The sequence below is a fragment of the Gallinula chloropus genome (genome assembly GCF_964237585.1).
Source record: "Gallinula chloropus genome assembly, chromosome: 3".
In the NCBI taxonomy this organism is placed as follows: domain Eukaryota; kingdom Metazoa; phylum Chordata; class Aves; order Gruiformes; family Rallidae; genus Gallinula; species Gallinula chloropus.
The window spans coordinates 11,269,968-11,290,926 of record NC_140087.1 but is presented as its reverse complement, the minus strand read 5'-3'; the positions used below and the strand labels follow the sequence as shown (position 1 = coordinate 11,290,926).

At 47.7% G+C, this 20,959-nt stretch overlaps 2 protein-coding genes across 2 annotated transcripts in view; one reads left to right on the top strand and one right to left on the bottom strand.

Annotated features, from left to right (window-relative positions):
* The window catches only part of ARMC2 (armadillo repeat containing 2), a gene marked incomplete at its 5' end in the record, with an annotated part of 60,217 nt that extends 53,709 nt beyond the window's left edge, over positions 1-6,508 (top strand). Inside the window, 2 exons of the mRNA XM_084261466.1 lie at positions 1,788-1,945; positions 6,261-6,508. Coding sequence (XP_084117592.1) covers positions 1,788-1,945; positions 6,261-6,418 — 316 coding nt within the window. The 3' untranslated portion in view covers positions 6,419-6,508. The remainder of the gene's footprint in view (positions 1-1,787; positions 1,946-6,260) is intronic.
* A 2,995-nt stretch (positions 6,509-9,503) lies between these two features.
* Positions 9,504-18,674, bottom strand: SESN1 (sestrin 1). Its single transcript, XM_084261888.1, has 9 exons — positions 18,651-18,674; positions 17,980-18,180; positions 16,881-17,063; positions 15,374-15,616; positions 14,017-14,164; positions 13,125-13,237; positions 12,702-12,892; positions 12,299-12,443; positions 9,504-10,662 (listed from the first exon to the last, which is right to left on the bottom strand). Exons 2-9 carry the CDS (start codon positions 18,151-18,153, stop codon positions 10,576-10,578), a joined length of 1,284 nt encoding a protein of 427 aa, XP_084118014.1. The 5' UTR covers positions 18,154-18,180; positions 18,651-18,674; the 3' UTR covers positions 9,504-10,575.
* Between the last annotated feature and the right edge of the window lie 2,285 nt (positions 18,675-20,959).

Genomic DNA, 20,959 nt, shown 5'->3' with positions numbered 1-20,959 from the left:
TGGGATCCTGGGGTACATCAGGAGGAGTGTAGCCAGCAGGTCAAAGGAGGTGATCCTCCCCCTCTACTCAGCCCTGGTCAGGCCCCACCTGGAGTATTGTGTCCAGTTCTGGGCTCCCTGGTATAAAAAGGACAAGGATCTCCTTGAGAGAATCCAGAGAAGGGCTACAAAGATGATGAAGGGCCTGGAGCATCTCCCCTATGAGGAAAGGCTGAGTGAGCTGGGACTGTTCAGCCTTGAGAAAAGAAGACTAAGGGGGGACCTTATTAATGTTTATAAATATCTTAAGCATGGGATGCAGGGGGAATCAGCCAGCCTCCTTTCAGTGGTCTGTGGAGACAGGACAAGGAGCAATGGCTGCAAGTTGGAGCACAGGAAGTTCCACACCAACATGTGGAAGAACTTTTTCACAGTGAGGGTGACAGAGCTCTGGGACAGGCTGCCCAGGGAGGTGGTGGAGTCTCCTTCTCTGAAGATATTCAAGACCCATCTGGACACCTCCCTGTGCAATATGAGCTGGGGAGCTGCTTTGACAGGGGGGTTGGACCCGATGATCTCTGGAGGTCCCTTCCAACTCCTATGATTCTGTGATTCTATGAAATATGAGAAATTTCTATTATATAGAATTTTGCTATGTGGAATAATCTGTAGCATATAGAATCATAGAGAATTTTCTAGACTCTTTCTGAAAACTTGTGAAGAATGCAGGAAACACAGTAACATTGCAGAATAAATCTAGATAATCTGGAAGTGATTGTTAAGGAGATCATCCTGACCATGCCAAACCAGATGTGTGGATTTAAGAAATGAGGTTATTTTACCAGTATACAGGGGCACTAATAAAACATGGACTTAGTCTTATCAGAGAGTTAAACTTCAAAAAATTAGGGCAAGATATTTTGGCTCTTCATTAGATGCCCCCCATGATGACTGCCTTCAGAGAGCAGAGAAAAACCAAACCTCTTTTTGGTTGCTTTTCAATTACTGATGACATTCAGGTATGGCTGAACACAACATTATCCCACGTTCCCTTGCTAATCACCAGATTCTAAACCTCACAACAATATAGAGAAGTGAGGGAAAGAGGAGGTCACAGGGTTGGGGAAGGGAACAGCAGTGAAAGGTTACTATTAGAGAGGGCGCTGGGGACAGCCGGTGAAAAATGAAGTTTGCTCCTGCTGACCCAAGACTTGTGAACAATGCCATTTGGTAGTGCGAACTCTGGGTAGCTACTGTACATCAGTTGGTGTGGGCAGAAGAGTTATAGCTTAATTTCAGAGTCCTGCTTTTGATCTAGCCTGCAATTTGGTATCTTCAAGGAAGTGAGATTAGAGGAAAGGTCAACAACCTAGTGGTCCTTAATAAATCTGGAATTTCTGAGAGGAGTCTGTTGGGAATGCAGGCTGAAGAAAAGGGGTGAGATCTGCAAAATACTCAGACTTCACTGAGTGTGAGAGGTAATTCTGTGAGTCATGGAAGCAGCAGATTCCTTTGGCTTTCTCTTCTGGTCGGATCCTCTGATGTGCAATATGCTGGAAATTCTGATTGAAGCTTTTGCTGCATTCATACCATCTTTTCCAGGTAAATTATTTGTGTCTGATAAAGTTTGGCTCACTCAGCAACTTCTAGTCACAGCTACAGATTTGGGACAGTCACACATTGTCATGCAATGTAATTTTCCTGCAAACTTTTGTGAAGTCTGCATGCATTTCAAGACTGCCTCAATTTTGAAGGGCTCATGAGAAAAGTATGTGGAACAAACCACTCTTTTTGTTTGATACTGGCAGGTTAGTTGACTGTTTACGAGACTTTGGACCATCTGACTGGGAGCTGGCTTGTTTGATATGCAAAACCTTGTGGAACTACAGTGAGAATACCACAAGTGCAGCGTCATGCTTTGGAGAAGATACTGACGTGCTGTTGCTGCTGCTCACATCACTCTTAGGTGAGATTCATGATCTTGGTCTCTCTTGCTCCAGAAGAGCAAAACCAAAGCAGCATCGGTTTGGGTGGGAAGTCTGTGCTGCAGCTTTAAGTGGTTGGCTCCTGTAGGCTACCCAGCAGCACAGCAGCCCATTGCCATTCAGCACGCTGCCTCAGCTCTTACAGGCTGCCAGGGTGGAATTGGCCGCGGTCACTCCCCACTCTGGTTTGTCTAGTTAGCATGCCACCAGTGCTTGTCACCAGCTGCCTCTGTGTCTGCTTGAGCCAACTATCCCGCAGACCTTCAGTGCAAGACACACTTTTCACTGGATGTGGGCCCTTCTGGCCTTAGAGGTCACTTAGGTGTGCCACAAGCAGGGTCTTAGCTCTGATGCACCTGGTTACTGCACAGCACACACTGGGCAGTCTGGGGGACACACAGGGCCCTGTGGGGCAACAGGCTGAGCTTGCTGCTCGTGACAAGTGTCCCTTGGCCGCCTGTCTCTTCTCACCATGATCCCCTTGGGGGCAAGGACAACATCCGTGCCATTTCTCGTGGTAAGCTAAGGGAAGGTGTGCTCCACCACAGACACAGGCTGGAAGGCATCTGCAAGTGAATGCTGAGACCCTGATTCACTTCCCCAGTTGGATCTTTTCACCTGCAGGTTTCTCTTTGCTTCAAATTCTACAGAGTTTAATTGCTAAGTAATAGCCCTGTAGTCTCTATATCTGATGTTCCTCTTTTACTTCCTGAGAATTGCTTTGGTTTTGATTTTGTTTTGGCTAGGTCATTTGCAATAACCTCTTTAAAAATCTTTATGACCTAAAGGAAATTGAAACAAACCATAACAAATTTGTATTTGGCTTTAATTGGAAATGTACTGAATTTCCAGTGCTTGCTGGGGAGAAGGCTGCTTGTTAGTCAGACCCATGGAGAAAGCAAGATCCCTGTGGTCTCTTTGGTTCTTAGACAATCAGAAAAGTGGGTGGATTTGTGGGGTTTTTTTCCCAGTTACAGCAGAATTGCTCTTACTCATTGTTGTAGTCATTCCTTGTGTTCCATTCCTGGCTATGATAGAGCGTTTCTTAACGTGGGCAGCAATTCCATCTATTTATCCCAAAATACGCCGTGTTTCAAGATCAACAGCTCACTTCTTAACGTTCTGCAACAGACCTGCAGCCTTTACAGCCACAGTTATGCTTGAATTTTCTGACATGCAGCAAGGAATATAGCTCTTTGGTTTGGGAAATGGGTGCTTATTTGTCCCTCTGCGTTTAATGCTTATTCCAGCAGTTGATCTGACTGCAGAGTCCTGGCTGGGCGGTAATTAGAACTCTTGTTAACTAGCACAGATTTTGTGAACTGGAAGTTGATGTACAGTTGCAGCTGTATAATGCAACTGTAATTGCATGCATGATGCAACTGTAATGACTATTAATTAAAAATAGGTCAGAGTTAAAGCACAAGGATGGTCTGTCATGCTGTTGTCAGAAGAGAAGCCATAGAAAAAGCACATCCTATTTATTGGATCTGTTTTCTCTGCATGTTAAGAGCCAACAAATTTCAGTAACAGCAGCTGGTTAATATTGTCCTACATCTTCCTCCTCCCATTGTATCCAGTAACAGCCTTGAACTGTCATTGCTCTGATTCTATCATTCAGGAAGCAAGAGGCAACTGCTGCCAGTCAGTGGATTGTACTTACTCATCAGCACGCCCTCAGGAAGCAGAAAAAGTGGAGCATGGCACAGCAGGTACATCAGTTCACCTGCTGTGCTTGGCCTCCTCCCCTTTGTTTCTCTTTCCCCTACCTGGCACAAGGTGACAGAAGGTACAAAGGAGCCAAAAGGAAGTGGAGGCCCTGGGAAAGGCTGGACAAAAGGCACCATTTGTTTTTCCCCGCCTGACCCAGCAGCCCAGGATGCAGTGGTGCTTCTTTCCAAGGGCACTGTCATTTGCCTTCTTTCAGCTTCTCTTGAGTTTCATCACACTTGATTGGCTCAGAGGTCCTGGAAGCTGGTCTTCCCAGGCCCCTGGCAGCAGCTGTGCCTTGCCCCCATCCCTCAGGAGCAGCAGCAGAGATGAGCCTCTCTTGAGGATATTCTTTTGTTTGGTCATTCAGTGAGATCTCCTCTCTCCCTCTCTTTTTGCAGACTTTGCTGCTGCTCACCTCTACCTCCGCTATCAATTCAGGGAGGTTATTTTTGAATCCTGGTACATGTGAATGCTCACATGGCACGATGATACCAGCTTCTGGGGCTCCTGGTCCCTGTCTTGTTGGAGTTACAGGGTTGGGTAGCCCTTGCAGACAAGAGTCTGTACTCTAGTTTTCAGCTTCCACCATAGCCTGTCGGCCCAGTGTGCTTGTCTTCTTCCTGGGCTTGCAGCCAGAACCTGTGCTGTTTGGCCAGTACCCAGTGTAGTAGTTTTCAGGAGGGTTGTGGGAAAATTAAATTATCTGAGGATGCACAGCTTGTGTGTGGAACACTGAGCCCCACTGATCCCCAGTGTTACTCACATTCTGCTTTGGGAAATGTACTGGTTTGGTTCAACACTTCAGCTTTTGAACTGGTTCTGACCCTTGCTCTTGAGGGTTGGAATTCCCAGCCTCAGCAATTCCATAAACGTTCAGTCACAGCTGCCTTCTGAGCGGGACAAATCTCTCTTGCTCTGTGCTAGACGAGAGTTCATTTGGGTAGAAAAGTCATTTCAGGACTAGAGAAAGCAATTCTGCCTGAAAACAAGCCCCATAACCCCTTATCTCCCTCTTCAGGATCTCTTGTTTCTCTGCTGCTGCAATTCATTTTACATATGCCATGTCACTGCTGCTGACAGGACAAGAGCTGATGGGCACAAGTTGCCCTGAGAAAAATTCCAATTCAGCAGTAGGAAAAGCAGCTCTCACCACGGCAGAGGTGAGGTGCTGGAGCAGGCTGCCCAGAACGGCTGTGGTATCCCTGTCCCCAGAGATGCTCAGTACTCAACCGTACACGGACCAGAGCAACCTCACCTGCGGTGGCTCTGCCTCAGAGGTCCTGGCCAGCCTAAATTATCCTGCGATGCCATCGAATACAGAGCTGATGTCTGAGGCTGGACATGTCTTCCTTCATGAATGATTGGGCTTTTTTTAATCATCTTTTTATTACAGAAAGCTGCTCGCTGTCCTCTCCTCTTTACACAGATCCCTTTTGGAATCTACCTCACAATCCCCTTTGATTTTGGAAATTTAGAAACACTGTAGTGACACAGAAGTCAGGTCTTGTTGGCACTTACTGGAAACTTTCTCTGAAGCGGAGCCCATCTCTGTGTGAGAATAACATCATCTCTTCCTTTGTAGCTGTTGCAGCTCTGCATAGGCACCGTGGCACACTTTGACATGGGAATGGTTACTGTTTCAGCATCTCTTTTCTACACAAATTTTGACTCAAAATGTGGGTAACTGAAGTTTCTCTTCAGTTCTGAGTTGCCTTTTACCTGCTGTGACTGTGCAGTAAGCTCAGTAAGTTGGTTATTTAGCAGATGGTGACTCTGGTGCTCTTTGGAAGCCTAGGACAAAGGTAAGTCATGCTGCCCATTGGGTGTGGGATTGTCCCTTCATTTTTAGAGCCATTTGTGGCCTAGAGGCTATCAAACATCCTCTTCAGCTACATGAAAGTGTTTGTTCAGCATTATCATCAGCTCTGTTTGTAGGTTCCTCACTTGGGAACATGCTTCTGATTGCAGACTGGTACCTTTTTATCTGCAAGGGTTTGTTTCTTTGCCACATCCAATGCCAGGCAAAACAGCAGGGGAATAATGAGTGATGCCTTCCTCTTGTTCCTAGCATTGCCTGTCTCTGACGAGTGTCCTGTTAATTTGGGAGTTTGTGAGGAAGGGAGGGCATGGGTAATACAGTACCCAGTGTGGTTCAGGTTCTTTCCATGGAAGGAGTCATTGTGAATCACACGAGCAAGGTGGTTTGTGAAGGAACGGCATAGCTGTAGTTAGAGGAACATGGTGACTTCCGCGAGCAAACCTGCTGTGAGTCATGTTAAATCCTGAGCAGTTCCCAGGCTGGCAGTCACAGTCAGTGCCTGATCTCCGAGCCAGGGTTCAGCTACACCTCTGAGGTGTAAGAATACCGGGGCCTGCGATGCCCCTTTTGCTGCTTTACTAACCTTACCCTTTCTTTTTTGTTAACGCCGCGTCCCTCAGCCAGCGATGCCCTAGCTAAACACAGAGGTGTCTTTAAGCCATCAGCATATGCAGCTGAGAAGTTGTGTGTGTTGTGGTCACCAGAAATACACGGTTGGGTATATTTTTACTCAGACCTGATGACGATCTTTTCCTTGATTACAGATGAAGAGCTGGCATTGGATTACAGCCTTGACAGAGATTTAAGGGACTGCCAAAAGCTGTACTGGGAAAGAGAGTTCAAACCCGTGGCAGAAAAACTTCTTAGCAGAATTCAGAACCATCGCTCCTTCCTTCCCTCTGGGACTATCACACCACTTTAATCAGTCGGGTGTTTTTCTTTTGGGCTGTAGTTTGTTGATTTTTGTATTCCTGATCTCCCTGTCGGTAACATCACCATTGGTGAGCACGTTGGAGAGCATGGTGATTAACTTTAAAAAGAGTCAGGAAAGCCTGGAGTTTGTGCTGGGTGCTATCCTTTGAGAAGCTTGTATGAAAATTGTGTGTGTGTGTTACTATTTTTTACAATACATCTGAGCTGATCAAGCAGCTGTTCAGTGTGATTTGTTCATTAGCCGTATAGTTTCTTAGCTGGGAAAAGGAAACAAAACTGTTTGCTGAACTTGTAATTTTTAAAAGGTGAATTACCCCTCAGTGCCTGGACCCCTGTGGTACCAAAAAGGCCTTTGAGCACTCTAAGAAAATGTTATGTGACAGGAGCCACATCTCACCTTTGGATTTGGTGGGCTTTGGCACACTTTTACGTTACATCATAGGATTCTGCGACAGAGTAACCCAGATGCTGTGGGGCCAGTCTGCTGCATTGTATCAGAAGCTGCACTCTTCAGATTGAATGCTGGCAGTGGTCAGGGGCAAAGTGGCTCCCCCTCTCTTTACCTGATACAGTGTGGCTGGGTACCCCGGCTCCTGCCTTGGTGCCTGAAGGATTTAAGTCTGGCTGTGCAGGAAAGCGGCTTTTCTGAATTGGAACTTCACATCTAAAGGCAAAACACCTCACCTGTATGCCTGAGGTAAGAGGAGATTTCAGCTAGTCTGCTGTGTTCTTCTTTCAGCTGTTCCCATGTCCCCCAAAGCCTCCTGTGTGCCTGCACTGTCTTGGTTGGTCGTCTGCCCTGGCCTTGTCTCCATCCATGGGGCAAAACAAGGTTCTGCATCCCTTGCGTTCCTTCCGACTGCCATTGGCTTGTTTACTGCTCAGTTTTCGTCCTTTCAGAGCATAGAAGTCCCTGCCTGTAGCCCCTGGATTAGCTCAGCAGGTGCAGCACCAGCCTCAAGCACCAGCAGCCCCACTGGCTACAGAAGGCTTTGCAGACCTGACCCGTGTGTCTCTGCTCTGACCTCAGCTTCCTCAGGCTGAACTGCTGTGCGAGGCGCCCGGCTGTCACCCGGCAGCAGCCTCACACTGTGCTGTGTGCACCAGGAGAGCAAGTCTGCCACCTGGCAACCCCTGCGGGGAGGATGGAGGGGTTTGTTACCCTGAGGTAGCAAGTCCGAGCTCCCTCTGCTTCCAGGTGAGGAGGTAAGGGGAGGAGGCTGGGATGTTGTAGAGCAGGAATAAGAAGGACCAAGAAACGTTTTTCCTAGTCTGGGTCCCCGCTTCTCTATTTTTTGGGGACTTCTTTCCTCTTGATGGGGCAGGGGAGGGGAGGTTTCATCATCAAGGTTGTGTGAATGGTGAGGAGAAAACTTGAGTGAAGGTAATGAAATCTGCAACGTTCCTGGTGTCCCAGCAGCTTGGGTATGTCTGGCAGAGCACAGCAAGAGAAGCAGGTGCTGCACAAACTCCATTTACAGCCTGAGAAGATCCTGTGTGGTCTTTTGGGGTGAGTGTCCCATCACTTCTGCAGCGCTCAAGCTGCTGCTGCTGCACACAGGTGGGCTCCTGCAATTGGCAGCCACAGGCTGAGGCTCCACAGGAGCTGCCTGGGAGCTGTCCGGGCTTACAGCCTGCAGCAAGGGAGGGCAGCTCACACCACCCACCGCTGAGGCCCTGCTGTGACTCGTTCTTCGTGCCCTGCTATTGCACACTGCAGCTGTGCAGTGACTGACACTTTTCTGGAGCATCTGGTGACTAAACCATTTTCTTGTTTTCTAAAGGCTTAACCCCCACCACTGTCTTCTGCTGTTCTGTGCTCAACAGCCTTGCTGGTCATCACCTACTGAGGACCACAACTGCCTCAGCATTTTCACACCCTTTCTCCAAGGTAAGTAGCTGTGGGGGTAGTTGGCATTGTCAGCACTCAGATGGTGGTAGATGCTGCTTGAAAAGGAGGGGGGGTACCTGCAGGAACCTTCCAGTCAACTTAGGCTTCTTGGGAAGATTTCGGGTCTACCTTTGATATCCCCCCCCCAAAAGCAGCAGGCAGATCAGGTGCTGTAGAGACTCCATTTACAGATTGGGAAGACGCTGTTTCTCTGTCCTCAGGCACAGCTTTATGATATATCCTTACAGAGGGAAGGTTCCCTGGTTTTTTGAACATTAAAAATCCCGTATTTTTAGTTAAGAGGAAATGGCAGATGCTTCCTGTTAGTCATAATTTTTGACAGTTTATTAATCTTTCACCCCCGGATCTTCTCCACTTCTTGGACAGCAAGCTTAAAACTCTTCTCAGAATCCTCTGTAATAAGAGGAACCAGTCTGAGCTAACTGAGGACCTGGCCAGCTAGGCAGACCCTTAATTCCATTCTACCCTGGGCTTGGGAAAATCCCTTTCTCTCCTGCCCTACGCATCAGGCTCCTGCCTTCCTGTGAGCAGGTTGGAGTTTCCGCACGGGATTGCGCTGTGACCCCCATTACAGCCAGTTGTAGGAGTGCATCCAAAAGGGTATGTCCCTCCTTCACACACATCCCCTGCCTCTTGGCATGCATTCCCCAGCCTGACTGCGACCCACTCTGATGTCAGGTACCCTTCTGGCACAAGCCTGAGAACAGCAGCAGCCCAATCTGGAACTAGGTTCACAACTGAAGGATTTTGGAATCAGTTTGACTCTCAGAAGACTATTTAGACCTAGTTACTGGAAAGAAGGGACAGTATAAATGTGCAGTTGGAATCTCCAATTGTATCACACCCATGAGGAAAGCAAAAACCCTACGTGACATTGTGTTTATGAAGAAAGGCTGGAGGTCTGGGCAGGATCATCCGGAGTACGTTGGAACACTCATCATATATGTGAGTAGTAGAGGACACTTGAGCAAAGATTTCAGTCTGGTGGTTTAAACTCTGCTTTCCCCCCATTATTTTAGACTGAGTTGAAGGAGTCAGGCTTTGTCATTCGAACAACAGTTGCTCAATTACTGTTGCAAACGTTTTTCAATGGTCTTTGAACCAGTAAGTGAACCAGTAAGAGCAGAAACGTAAAGTTGAACCATGCAAAACCGCCAAGAGAAAAAGTTGTTACCTTTATTTATTTAAAAAATACCAATAATACTGACAAATTTAAAAAGCAATTCACCCTCATACAAAAGTATTCATGTGTTCTCCAAAACCACCGGCTGTTAAACGTCAGCATTGTAATCATGTTTTGATTTACTAAAAATAGATGGGTTTTAGCCTAGTTATTTAAGCAACTGCAAAAATCAGTAAGACCAGCATTGGGCAGGTAATGCAGTAGGACTGTTTGGCAGCCTAGAACAACATTCCCACACCTCATCCGAGCTCCTGAACGGCGAGTGGGTCATCCTTGAAAAACAGGACAAAAAGCTACTCGACACTTCACGCAGTTAGAGCTCTAAAAAGCCCCGAGGAGCCGGTCCTCTTCTCTCCAGAGGAAGACCATTGCACTTTGGAGCTCACTGAATAATGCTGAACAAGTGTCCTGTCGTATTTTAAGGCTGAACTGTGTGAGAAAACTGACTGCTATCTTTCAAATGATCAGTGTGGACAGAAGAGGTTTAGTTCTGATTAAAAAAAAAAAAGAAATCTAAATAACAAGGCTTTTTTTTGTTTGTTTGTTTTTGAAACCACACACAATAAAGGCTCAGACAATAGCAGTGCTCACTTTCACTTTTAGCTTAACCGGAACAGCCTGTGTCTGTTCACTCCACCAGCACAAATAGCAGCATCAAGATTTTTCTAAAATTATTCTCGTAGGGAAAGCAAATGTCATCAAGTCCCACTTCTGGTCACGCTCCGACTCCCGTAGTATTTGCCTTAACACAAGACCTACTTATCTATCATCGGCTACATTGCCACGAGTTCACAGAGTGGTGTCCTGTGCTGCCGAAAGCCAGCACACCACGAGCAGGCAGCGCTTCTGCACAGCCCTGTCTTTTCAACTGCCAAGCGTTCACTGCTGAGGGGCAGCAGTGATATTCCAAACACGGAAATAGCTGAAACTAAAGGAGTTATGGCACAATGGGCATCTTAACTTATAGCTACTCTTGGTCCTGAGGCTTCGTATCTTCCTCTGCCATGCTGCAGCTGCAGAACATTCCAACGTCGACAGGCAGCCCGAGACATCAGGTCATATAGCGAGTAATAGCTCTCAGAGCGTAAAGTAGTTCGGCTTGCATCCGAGCTTCTACCAGAAGCAAATTTACATGGACCTTTGGGAAAGAAAAGAAGTTGGGCTTTAACAGCACCCTCACAGTACCGTGCTCTGGCCAGAGGAACCCCGGGAGCCTGTGGTTTTCCTATCGGCGCTTGCAATAGCAGTGGGGGAGCACTCTGTGTTTCAGGTACCCAGATAATAGGCTCTGTCAAGCCTGCTGAGGCAGGAGAAGACTGAACAAGCACCAGGTGCAGTGCTGCGGCACAGCGCTGTGAGGGGTCACAGGTACACCTCAGTGGGGCCAAGTTCATGGGAAGAGGTAATCATCCTTTACCAGATAACTGGGTCCATTGGAAAATGCCAGACAAGCTTTCAAGCACACAGGGCCTTCTTCAGCAGCGGACCATGCACAGCTTGGAAAGAATTGCTTGGGTTTAGCTAAAGTTAATCCATTGAAGGTAAAAAGGTGGTTGGTACCTGTGTAGCAGAGGGGGACCTAGCAAAGGGAGAGGCCATAAGGTCGCTTGCCCCCATGGGACAGTGAGAGAAACACACAGATAATGATCACCTGAACCAGGTGGTGTGGACAGCTGAGGCAAAGCCCAAGACAAAGTGTAATGTGCCACTCAAACTGTGCTCTTCTTTGAGACAGAGGTGTTAGGTAGCTACCCTAGGTAAAAATTTGTGTTCCCCTGCCCCTCTCAAGCGTCTGTACTGCTTTAGGGATGAGATCAGAAACCACAGGGGGGAGGGGGTGAAAAGTATTCTCTCACTGACAGCAGGTTGGCAGTGAGTTTGTTCTGTCATGGAGCAGCTGTGTTTGGTATCATTCGCATGACTTCCATGAGGGTGGCTGGCAACTGCACTCAGTGACACGTACGATCCTTGGACTTTGAAGGCTATGGGGATGCAGAGTTTTGGGCTTTGAAGTGGGTTCTGTGTGCTTGAAAAGCTTGTGTCCATCAGTTAGTCTAACCTAACCAAACCTACGTAGCATTACTTAAGAACCTGAAATGGTTGTAGTTTCAGCACTCCCGTTACAACTGGGCATCTCTGCTTGCCCAGGGAGTTTAGCAAGAAAAAGCCTCTGCTGGTACAGACACTGATTAAGGTGCATGTGTGTTTCAGCACTGTTATCACAGTGTTCATTTTAAGTGGAGCCTAGAAATATTTTTCCCCAGAACAAACAGAGGATGTGAAGGCGATGGAGTAGGCACCCGGGAGGTAACAGCAAGATGTGTCACTGGGAGGTGCCATTCAGGCTCTGACCCAGCAGCAGGACTTCAGCACAAAGGAGCTGCTTTGGGGCGAACTTGCATCAAAAAGAATGGCAGGACTGCAAGGAAGCTGCACTGGGTCTGAGGCCCTGGGCTGGATCTCACAGCAGTTCTCTGCCCCTCTGGGACACGAGCAGCAGGAACCCATAGCAGAGGAGAAAGCTGCAGTGGAGCTGAAGCTGCACCATTTATGTGTCTCACCTCCCCACGATACAGCTCAGAGCGTGCCCAGCCCGCATCAGCTGTCAGCAAGCACGCGGTAAGAAAGGAAAGACTGCACCTCCCGCCGCGTGTACCGAACACGGTAGCACCAGTAACACCAGCTACAGCTCAAGTGGTAACAGGGTAGCTGTGGCTGTGCGGTGGCAACCAGATCTACCTCCCGTGTTCCCTCCCCACGCCCGAGAACCGTACCTTCTCAGAGTGTTCAAACTGCCTCCAGAAGCTATCGTACATTCTTTTTGTGGTCTTTTCAGGAGTGCAAACCACAGTCTTGATATAAACTTTAAAGCTGCGGTCCAACAACTGATTAATTTCACCATAGTCATAATCGTCGTATCTGTTCAGAATGGAGAGAAAACCACTTTCATTTTCAAGAACCAGCTCTATTTCACTTGCACCACATCTCAGTTCCCAAAGCAATATAAGTTACTGTGTCAGCTGTAGAGCCTTCCCCCACTGCCACCCTAAACAAAAACACGTTTAAAAATACATTTATGTTTGCTTAATAAATAGTTTTGCTTCAATCTGAGGAAGAGCCACACACAACAGCCCAGGCTACCACGTCTGGTGCGTTAGAACAAGTAGTAAAACTGACCTTATTCCAAACATACAGTGAATGTAGTTCCAAATAGCCCGTCTTAGCATTGAGGTATCCACGTCTTTGTGCATGGCCATCGTGTTGTAAGTCAGATTATAAGCAATGTGAAACTTCTCATCAAGTAGTTGTCCCACATCTGGGTAAAGGCGATTAACCAAGGAATAGCCATGGTCTTCCCAGGAATAATCCTTAGGAAAAAAAAGTGCAGAACGGAGCCCTTCAGAAATGAACTTGTGAAGGCTGAGTGCTGTAATGGAATTTATCTCAGGGCAGATAATCCAGGGCAGGGTGGGGGGTTGTTCATTTGCTGGCTGTAAGCCCTCTCATTCACGGGGCTACAGCACAGCCATCCCCAGGTCTGGGATCTGGCACAACAAAGAGACCGCGCGCTGAGCCTCCCGCTCGCCCCATCCTGGTTACCTGAACACGAAAGGTGGGCACGTGCATTCCATGTCTGGAGAAGTCTTTGTAACCGTAGCTGGTATCCTCAAAGTGACGAGACACGTCTCTTGTCGGTGCTGACTCTTCATCTTCTGTTAATTTCAAACAGAATTTCACCCCATTTCAGTAAGAATGAACTGGATGTGTGCCAGCAGAACTCCTGCAGAACAGTGGGAGTCTCTGGGCTTTTTAAACAGACATACAGCTTCACTGGATTAAAGTTCCTCAAGTTCAGCTCAGTTTGAGAGGCTACTCTGTAAAAACCACTCAGGTTCTAACAGACAAGCATGTGTTTTGCCCTTCCTTTGTGTACCAGTCCCTTGCTCCTAAAGGGGGCTGGGGAAATCCGGTTTGGAACAGAGCTTATTTAAAAACTAGAGATACCTCCAAGACTTCCATGCCAAGTTTATTTTAGGGGCCACACTGCTGAAGAGCCCCAGGAACCCTAAGCTTGTATCAGATGAAGGAGTCTCACTTTTTGGATGACACTGAAATGTTTCATACACTGGAATAGCTAAGTGTGTTACAGACTTCATTTTTACATCACCTGGAGACAGGCTTCAATCTCTTGTGAAACTTTTAAATCTCTCAAGAGAGAGATTCCATTTCAGTTGGAAGTTTCTCATGCACATAAAATAGGTCAGTGAGTATTATGGTGTTTGAGAGGAGCCACAGATCTTGGCACTGCTTTGCTTTTAAGTGTTCCCAGAAGAAACCAAAGCACCCCTAAATCTTGATCCCTTCAAAGAAAGGTAATGTTTTTGGGACATCTAACACCACTTATATTTTTTCCCTTCTGTGGTAGCAAGTATTTCTTCAAGTGATTTGGAAAAGTCTAAGTCAAGATGTACACATGCTACATCAGCGCTACCTGAGGAACACACGAACATGCTTTCTCTCTTCTCCCTTTCAAAACGCGTAGCCATCTCTTCTTGGCTGGCTTCCTCTTCATCTCTGCACTCCTGTAGCTGCTTCATTTTCTCCATGAGAGCTTCAACTTCACAGACAGACTCCGTGGACTTGAAAAGGAGAGAAAAACATTTCATTTCCATGTCACAAGAACTGACAGAGAGGGCAGAAATTGTCAGGCCAGAAACATTAAGCTGTGTCCTTCATTTACATCTCTCAATACTAGAGGAAAAGAGTTCTTGAAAGAAATCTGCACTGACCCAACAGTTCATGTTCAATCATCTTTTCAGAGTCATTTTTAGCATGTTTTAAGAATCACAACCTTTGGGAACAAGTGGTTCTGACATTAAAGTTAATTTCTCTTACTTAATCTAAATGCTTCACAACTGAAAAACAAGGAGCTCTAACAGAAATTCCAACAGAGGAAGTAACCACAATTTACTACCCAACTGTAATTTTTCCCCTTCTCTGTTCAGAGAGGAGAAACACATTGAAAGAAAAAGGAAGAGCATATACGCAGATTGAACAAAGCTTCAAAGGAAGGCTCGTGCAAGAGAGTATTTCACAACACACCATTAATTCACTATCTGGGCTTGTAAAAATCCACCAGCACAAAGTGAAATAAAAGTTACCTTAAATTTATGCAGCTCTGCCCCTTTCCTCTCTACCCTTTGCAGTTGGTTTGCTCCTGCAGAGAGCCAGCAAGCTCCAGCAGACAAAATTTAACCACCACCCACGCCCCTGCAGTAGAGTCTCTCATGGCAAGGGAAATACCCTCTTATCACTGTTCTTTAACTATCGCTTCGTTCACAAGTACAGAACAGCGAGCTGAAGTGCTGCAGGCAGGAAATAGTTCTAGAAACAGACAGAAATTTGTGACTGATCTGTTGTGTGATGTTTGACAAACAATTCAAGGCAACAAAGTCACAGACTGGAATTGAAGGAAGAGCCAACTTTCCATTGCACCCATGGAAAACTAAACCAAAACAAAAGAGCAAGCATTCCTGGCCACTGCTGCTGCTCAGGCCACGTAGCATGAACTAGCTGAGGCCAGGAGTCATCTCAGTTTGCCAGTGTGAATGACAAGAGAGCAAAAAAAAATAGACAACTGAGAGATAGTATTTGTGTGTCTCCATTCCATAGCTTCTCCCAGCTTGCCAGTGTCATTTCAGCTCCCCTGAACATCTCTCTTCCACTGGTTAGCCCTCACCTGGATTAGGGAAATCAATCCCACGCTCACCAAATGCACCCTCCCCATATTAACTTCACACAGAAGCAGCGACCAGGGAAGGAGACTGTTTGCCCGGGCAGGTACTTACCGGCACGCTCGTGGCTGGGCTGGCATGAATGTCATCCGCCCCGTGGTAGCCGTTTGCAATATCGCAGATGCAGTAGTTGCTGACGGAAGGGGGCCTGAAGGTGTGACCCCCTTCACAGTCGATCTCTGGGCTGATTCCACAGCCAAACGTGAAGGAAGCGAGGGAGTGGTAGTGTGTAAGGAGAACGACGGCGTGGATCAGCTCTGCCAGGGACCAGCTGTTCTCTTCAGTCTTCAAAAGTTGCTTTAAAAGTCATGCAAGACAAAAGTATTGATTTTTAAAAGCCCTTGAAATGATCCCACCTTAGTGCAGTCACCAGATAAAATTACTTTTCCCACAACTGTTCCCTAACTCTGCCAGCACCGGCGTGCTCAGTGTCCCATTCCCAGGCTACCTGGAGCCACAGCTCACATGGTTAAGCCACACAGAAGCTGACTGCTCCCCCCTCTCTGGCCCTCAGCTATCGAATCCGTTGGGGTTTCTATTTTGCACCATATGGTTTGCATTGAGGTCAGACCAATTCGCATTGAAATTTCACGCCTCTGATGAAGACACAACCACAACAGTCCCGTGTTTCTCCAACTGGTCTTTGCAGTCTCAGAAAACCCTGGCAAATCCTTACAGATCAGCTCTCTAAAAACCTGGCATCAAGACCGGGCTCCCTCCATCTCGCCCCTGTGGGTGGAATGCTCTGTGTTTGACACGAAGCTTCAAACCCCAACTTCTGCTTTGGGCAGGAAAGTGTGGGAGGTTTGGTGCCTTCTGGCAGAGCACGGCCTCCCCCGCAGCCCAGCATCCTGCCTCCCACCATGACCTGCCACCACCGCTCCACCTGGCAGGCAGCACCCAGAGCATCCCAGCACCCTCTTCCTCCTTGCTAAGGGTTAAAGGAGCAGAGGAGGAGGACTTCTTCCAGTAGCCACAGCCAGGCCTGGGGCAGGCACTTCCCTGCCCTGAAGAGCTGCCAGTGCTACAGGTCCCTGGAAGCAGGTAGCCCTCAGAGGAGGGGGGGCGCAGGAGCAGCTGCTTGGTGGCTTATTGGTGTTTGGTGCTGGCTGGCTTGGACCACCATCACTCTCTCCTGGGCTGTTCTGTTCTGCCAGCCCGCTCCCTCCAACTCAGCCTGAAAACTGAAGCACTGGAACCAGCAGCAACTGAAACAAATATGTGATGGGTGGTCAGCCCAACCTCTGGCAGCAATGCCATGGGGGTTCTGGCTACTGGAAGCGCATGCCTTGAGGGTGCATCTGAGCACATGCTCAGGGCACCAGTGGCAACTCTGAAATATCACTGTGTTTTAAGTTAAACTTGTTGGTCACTGAAGACCAGCTACAATCACATTAGTTTTACAATGGCACGAGTGATGTTATATCATGCAGAATCATTCAGTGATTTGGCACTGAAAGGAAGGTCAGTAACACAGAACACCTCTCACCCTGTCTGGCTCTTACCCCCACAGAATCTGTGACTACGCGGGCACATTCACAGTGCTCCATAAAAGATTTACCTCAATATGTTCCTTGGTGATAAGCCAGGGTCGATGAGCCAACATTTTGTTCAGCTCTCCTAAATTTTGCAGTTTTTGAGGTGCATTTTCCAACCCATTTAACCATTTAGGGTCTCCACCTACATGAAGGAAGTCATTCACGTGGAGGTTAACAAGGTAGGAGCACTGGTGCCGTGCTGCAGCCTAGAGAGGAAACGTGATACAGAAAGCAGTTACAGTAAGTTTGTGCTTTATGACAAATACCCTAAGTCGTCATTTCCTCAAAACATCCAAGAATACCAAAGGCTAAAGTAAAAAACAAATAAAAAGTTGGGATTAACGCATCAGCCTGTTTTGATTATTGTTACCATGAGATAAATAGTCCTCGTCGGTGTACATGGTGCCTGGCTAGAGGCGCTACGTGCCTGTATCCAGGCAGAAGCACGGGCACAGGTTCCTGTACGCCCTGAAGAAAGTGCAGCCTGCTGCACTGGGAAGAAGCAAGGCTGCCTCTGGGTGAATCCAGACCAGCTAAAACAGCAGCAGTGTTTAGAACACGCACAGCAAGAGGGGCTGAGGGCAGCCTTTTGGCAAAGCACAGGCCCAGTACCATTTACTTTCCCTGTCAAACTAAGACACAGCCCAAAACTTTAATTTGGCTGCAGGAGGCAAAGATGATTAGACTGACAGCTTGGAAATTAGGAAATCAAGCACTTCTGGCAGAAAATGTGCGTAGAATTTAGAGATTCAGGAACAGATGATGGGACTGTTGAATCAGAGGGAGGTGTATTCAACAGGACACACACACAAATAAGCTTTCTTGAAAAACAGTTCCTGAGATACTAAGGAAACAAAAAATAAACAATTGTCTTATGTTTGTAACAGATTTTCTCCTTCTTTCTCACAGTCCTACCAAACCCACGAAGATAAAGTACTGCTCTTATGAAACAATCTGTAAACCAGACACAAACCAACCTACTCTGCCTTTCCCCTTCGCTCCCCATGAAATTCCTCCCCAACTAGGAGCTGCAAAACACCCTAATCACAGCTATGAAACCAGCCCAGAGACTGTCGTTGCCACAGGGGCTGCTTCTGCTTGCCGCTGTACGTGCCGACCTACCATTATCCCGATGTAGTGTCGGTAATGAAGCGGGAGCGGACCGTCCATTTGCAGGAGATAGTGCTGAGTTTTCAGAAAGCTTTCAAGATACTGTGGGTGGAAAACCATCACCAAGGTAACGTTGTCCAGTCGGCCCAGCGTAGCGAAAGAATCCGCAAACAGCGCGTGCATCATGGCGTCTTCGTTTCCCACTTGAATCGTCTTGATTGAAGGGAAAGAGCAATTAGCAACATTGCCCAAGAAGTACCAATAAAACAGTAAATATATTACCACAGCACAGGGAAAGGAATTACGTTACAAAGCTGTTAATGGCATTAAATCAGTGTGCATAAGGCAAAGCACATAAAACCCCCTTAATACCCTCACTGAGGTGTCACGAGCGGCTGTATCAGCAAAAGGAGATTTCTGGCTTCACATTCGCTCTCGCACAACACTGACTTCTAACTTTTAACTGTCGCCTGCACCTTCCTGGCTGCCCCAAATTGCTCTCCCTTCGTTATCATGACTGCCCACAAAGAGTCATTCTTACTAAGGGAAAAAGATGGGAAAAAAAGTAAAAAACAAGCCAAGAGGACAAGAGAGAGGAACAGGAAACTGAAACACAAGGCTCCAAAATTCCTAGAAAACCACAGGCATATCACTAACTCTTCCTCCGCTGCACATTCCCTTACCAGGCCGTGAGAAGAGAAGCACCAGCAGTGCCCAGCCACAGCACTCAGAGGCTTCTCATGTTATTCAGAACGGTGGAGGCAGCTCAAGAAAAAGTAACCCCAGCCCAGGGGGCAGGTGCCTTGCGGACCAGTAGGAAATTACATCCGGAGGCTCGCAAGGAAACCCTTACAGCAAACAGTATTGCGTTTCTCTGATGCTAGACAGCAGTACAGGAGGTGTCAACAATTCCAAAGCTCCCCAGGGCTCCCACTGCTTCTGTGCACTAGAACTGGGGCCAAACTCTCACCAGGACTGAATGTGATCAGGACTGAAAATGTTTTGCAGCTCAGCAGCTGTCCTGAAACCAAATGTGGGTTACTACTCAAAGGGTGTTCCTTAAAAGCATAAAGTTCACGGTGTACTTGAAAACACTACCACACCTCCTTCTCGGGGATGAATCTGCTTGGTCCGTGTCCCAGTGGTCTAGGAATTCTTATTCCAAGTTCCTAGAAAAGAAAATTACACCATCTCAGCATTTGGTTATAAACAGCTTTTTAGCTGCGGTTGCAAGAAAGAAAAGAATCCTGCATTCAGAGCTGGGCTTACTGGGGCACTCGCGGTGCTCTTACGGACGGGTACTTTTACTGGTACCATTTGTACAAATGCAAATCAAGTTTTTTTTTTACACGGGAGCTTTAGAATTAGCCAGGCTTGTTTACAGCACACTGCCCTGCTCCAGCAACAAAAAAACTCAGCAACAAAGGCCCTGCCAACCCAAGAACACACACACACACACATTTATAGGCGCACACACACACACACACACACACTCCACAACCTGGCTCTCAGAATCAGCATAAAGCATATTTTGGCAGGCTGTCCAGGACAAGGAGTTCAGTACACAGCCGGCTGCTTTGTGGTTATGCCACTGATACAGAATGAGACTGATGTGTGTGTGTGTGTGTGTGTGTGTGTACATCCGCAGTACGCCGGCACATAACACTCTGTGCATCTGTCAGGAAATGAAACAGCTGTAACCCTAATCAGATTTCTTTTTCCCCAACCTCAAAGAGCTCTTCAACTGCTGAAAGTACCTGATCTACATTTGCATCTGCTTTCTTTTCAGATAGGATAAATAGCTATTCATGTTGGGAGGGGAGGAGGAGGGGATTTTGCTCAATCAGAAGGGCAGCAGCCACTCCTGCAGACACGCTGCCCTGCAGGTAAGAGGGAGGCTGGATCCCTCTCCAGCACTTCACTGCTCTCCCTCTCCCCCTAAGCTACATGAAACTTTCTGCCCAGCCTGCAGCTCCCTGGGCCCTTCGTGCAGCCAAGGACCAAACTGCAGAAAAGCCTTGGGTGCATCTGTGCCCTCCGTGCCGGTTACACCGCTCCCTTGGGAAGGGGAGAGCTGTGGGTTCAAGGGCAGCTTCAGCGTCTGGAGCTTGGGGAAGGCAGGGCTGGCATGGAGCACAGCAGGACACAGCCTGGCCTCGCATGGTCACACGTGCCCACCTTCCCATCACTACTGAGGCTCCTCCTCCTTCGAGCACACAGCTCATCCTGCAAACCAGCTCCCCTGGCAGGGGCATGGCTCCCCCAGGAGAGGTGGGAGCCCTGCCACACGAAGCAGCAGGGCAGCTGACAGCACAGCACTTACAGACCAGGAGGCCTGTTGTAACAGCTGGGCGTGGAGCCGAGCGCTAACCCAGAGGCTGCACATCAGCTAAAGCTTTGGACTCTTACTGGTCCCTCTTCTCCCATCACCTTTTGAAGCAGACCCACTGCCTCTGTTCCATAGCCCAAACCACTCCTTGGCAGCCTGATCCAGGTTCTCAGCCGGGTTCAGATGAATAAATACCGTGTATTGAACCAGTTCAGGCTGAATGGAGCAGAGGCACCTTCAGCTGGCTTAGGCCGCAAGAGCGAGCGCAGCCCCTAAAAGCTCCCAGCCTAATGCAGTTTCAAACTTCGCCACGTTTTCCCCACACAGATCAAGGCTGTTACAAACAAGCAGTGCTGGTTCCCACTCACTACTGCTCTTTTTCTGTCTTGGGCTGAGGTTTCTGTTTGCATGGGTTCATTGGACGAGAAGCAATTTTATTAATCAGTTACTGTTCCCTGAACTTTCCCCTAAGATTGAAAAACAACTTCAGAGAGCCGGAAACAATCAGCGTAGGTTTAAGTCAGAACTACTTAAAGCCCATCAGACTCCGACAGTCTCCTTCAATCCTAAATCAGATGCCTTCATTTCTCAAGTCTTATTTGGGTGAAGCAAGATCAAAGGGCAGCTCTTAGGGCTATTCGTTTCACGTTCTCCCTCAGACAG

What these genes read in the sequence shown, in the direction of transcription:
- SESN1 (XM_084261888.1), bottom strand. Translation starts at nt 18,153, where the DNA reads ATGATGCACGCGCTGTTTGCGGATTCTTTCGCTACGCTGGGCCGACTG. An exon ending in GCCCAGCCACGAGCGTGCCG is followed by an intron (nt 14,165 to 15,373) that starts GTAAGTACCTGC and finishes CTCCTTTTCAAG; the next exon opens with TCCACGGAGTCTGTCTGTGA. An exon ending in CACTGTATGTTTGGAATAAG is followed by an intron (nt 12,444 to 12,701) that starts GTCAGTTTTACT and finishes CATTCTGAACAG; the next exon opens with ATACGACGATTATGACTATG.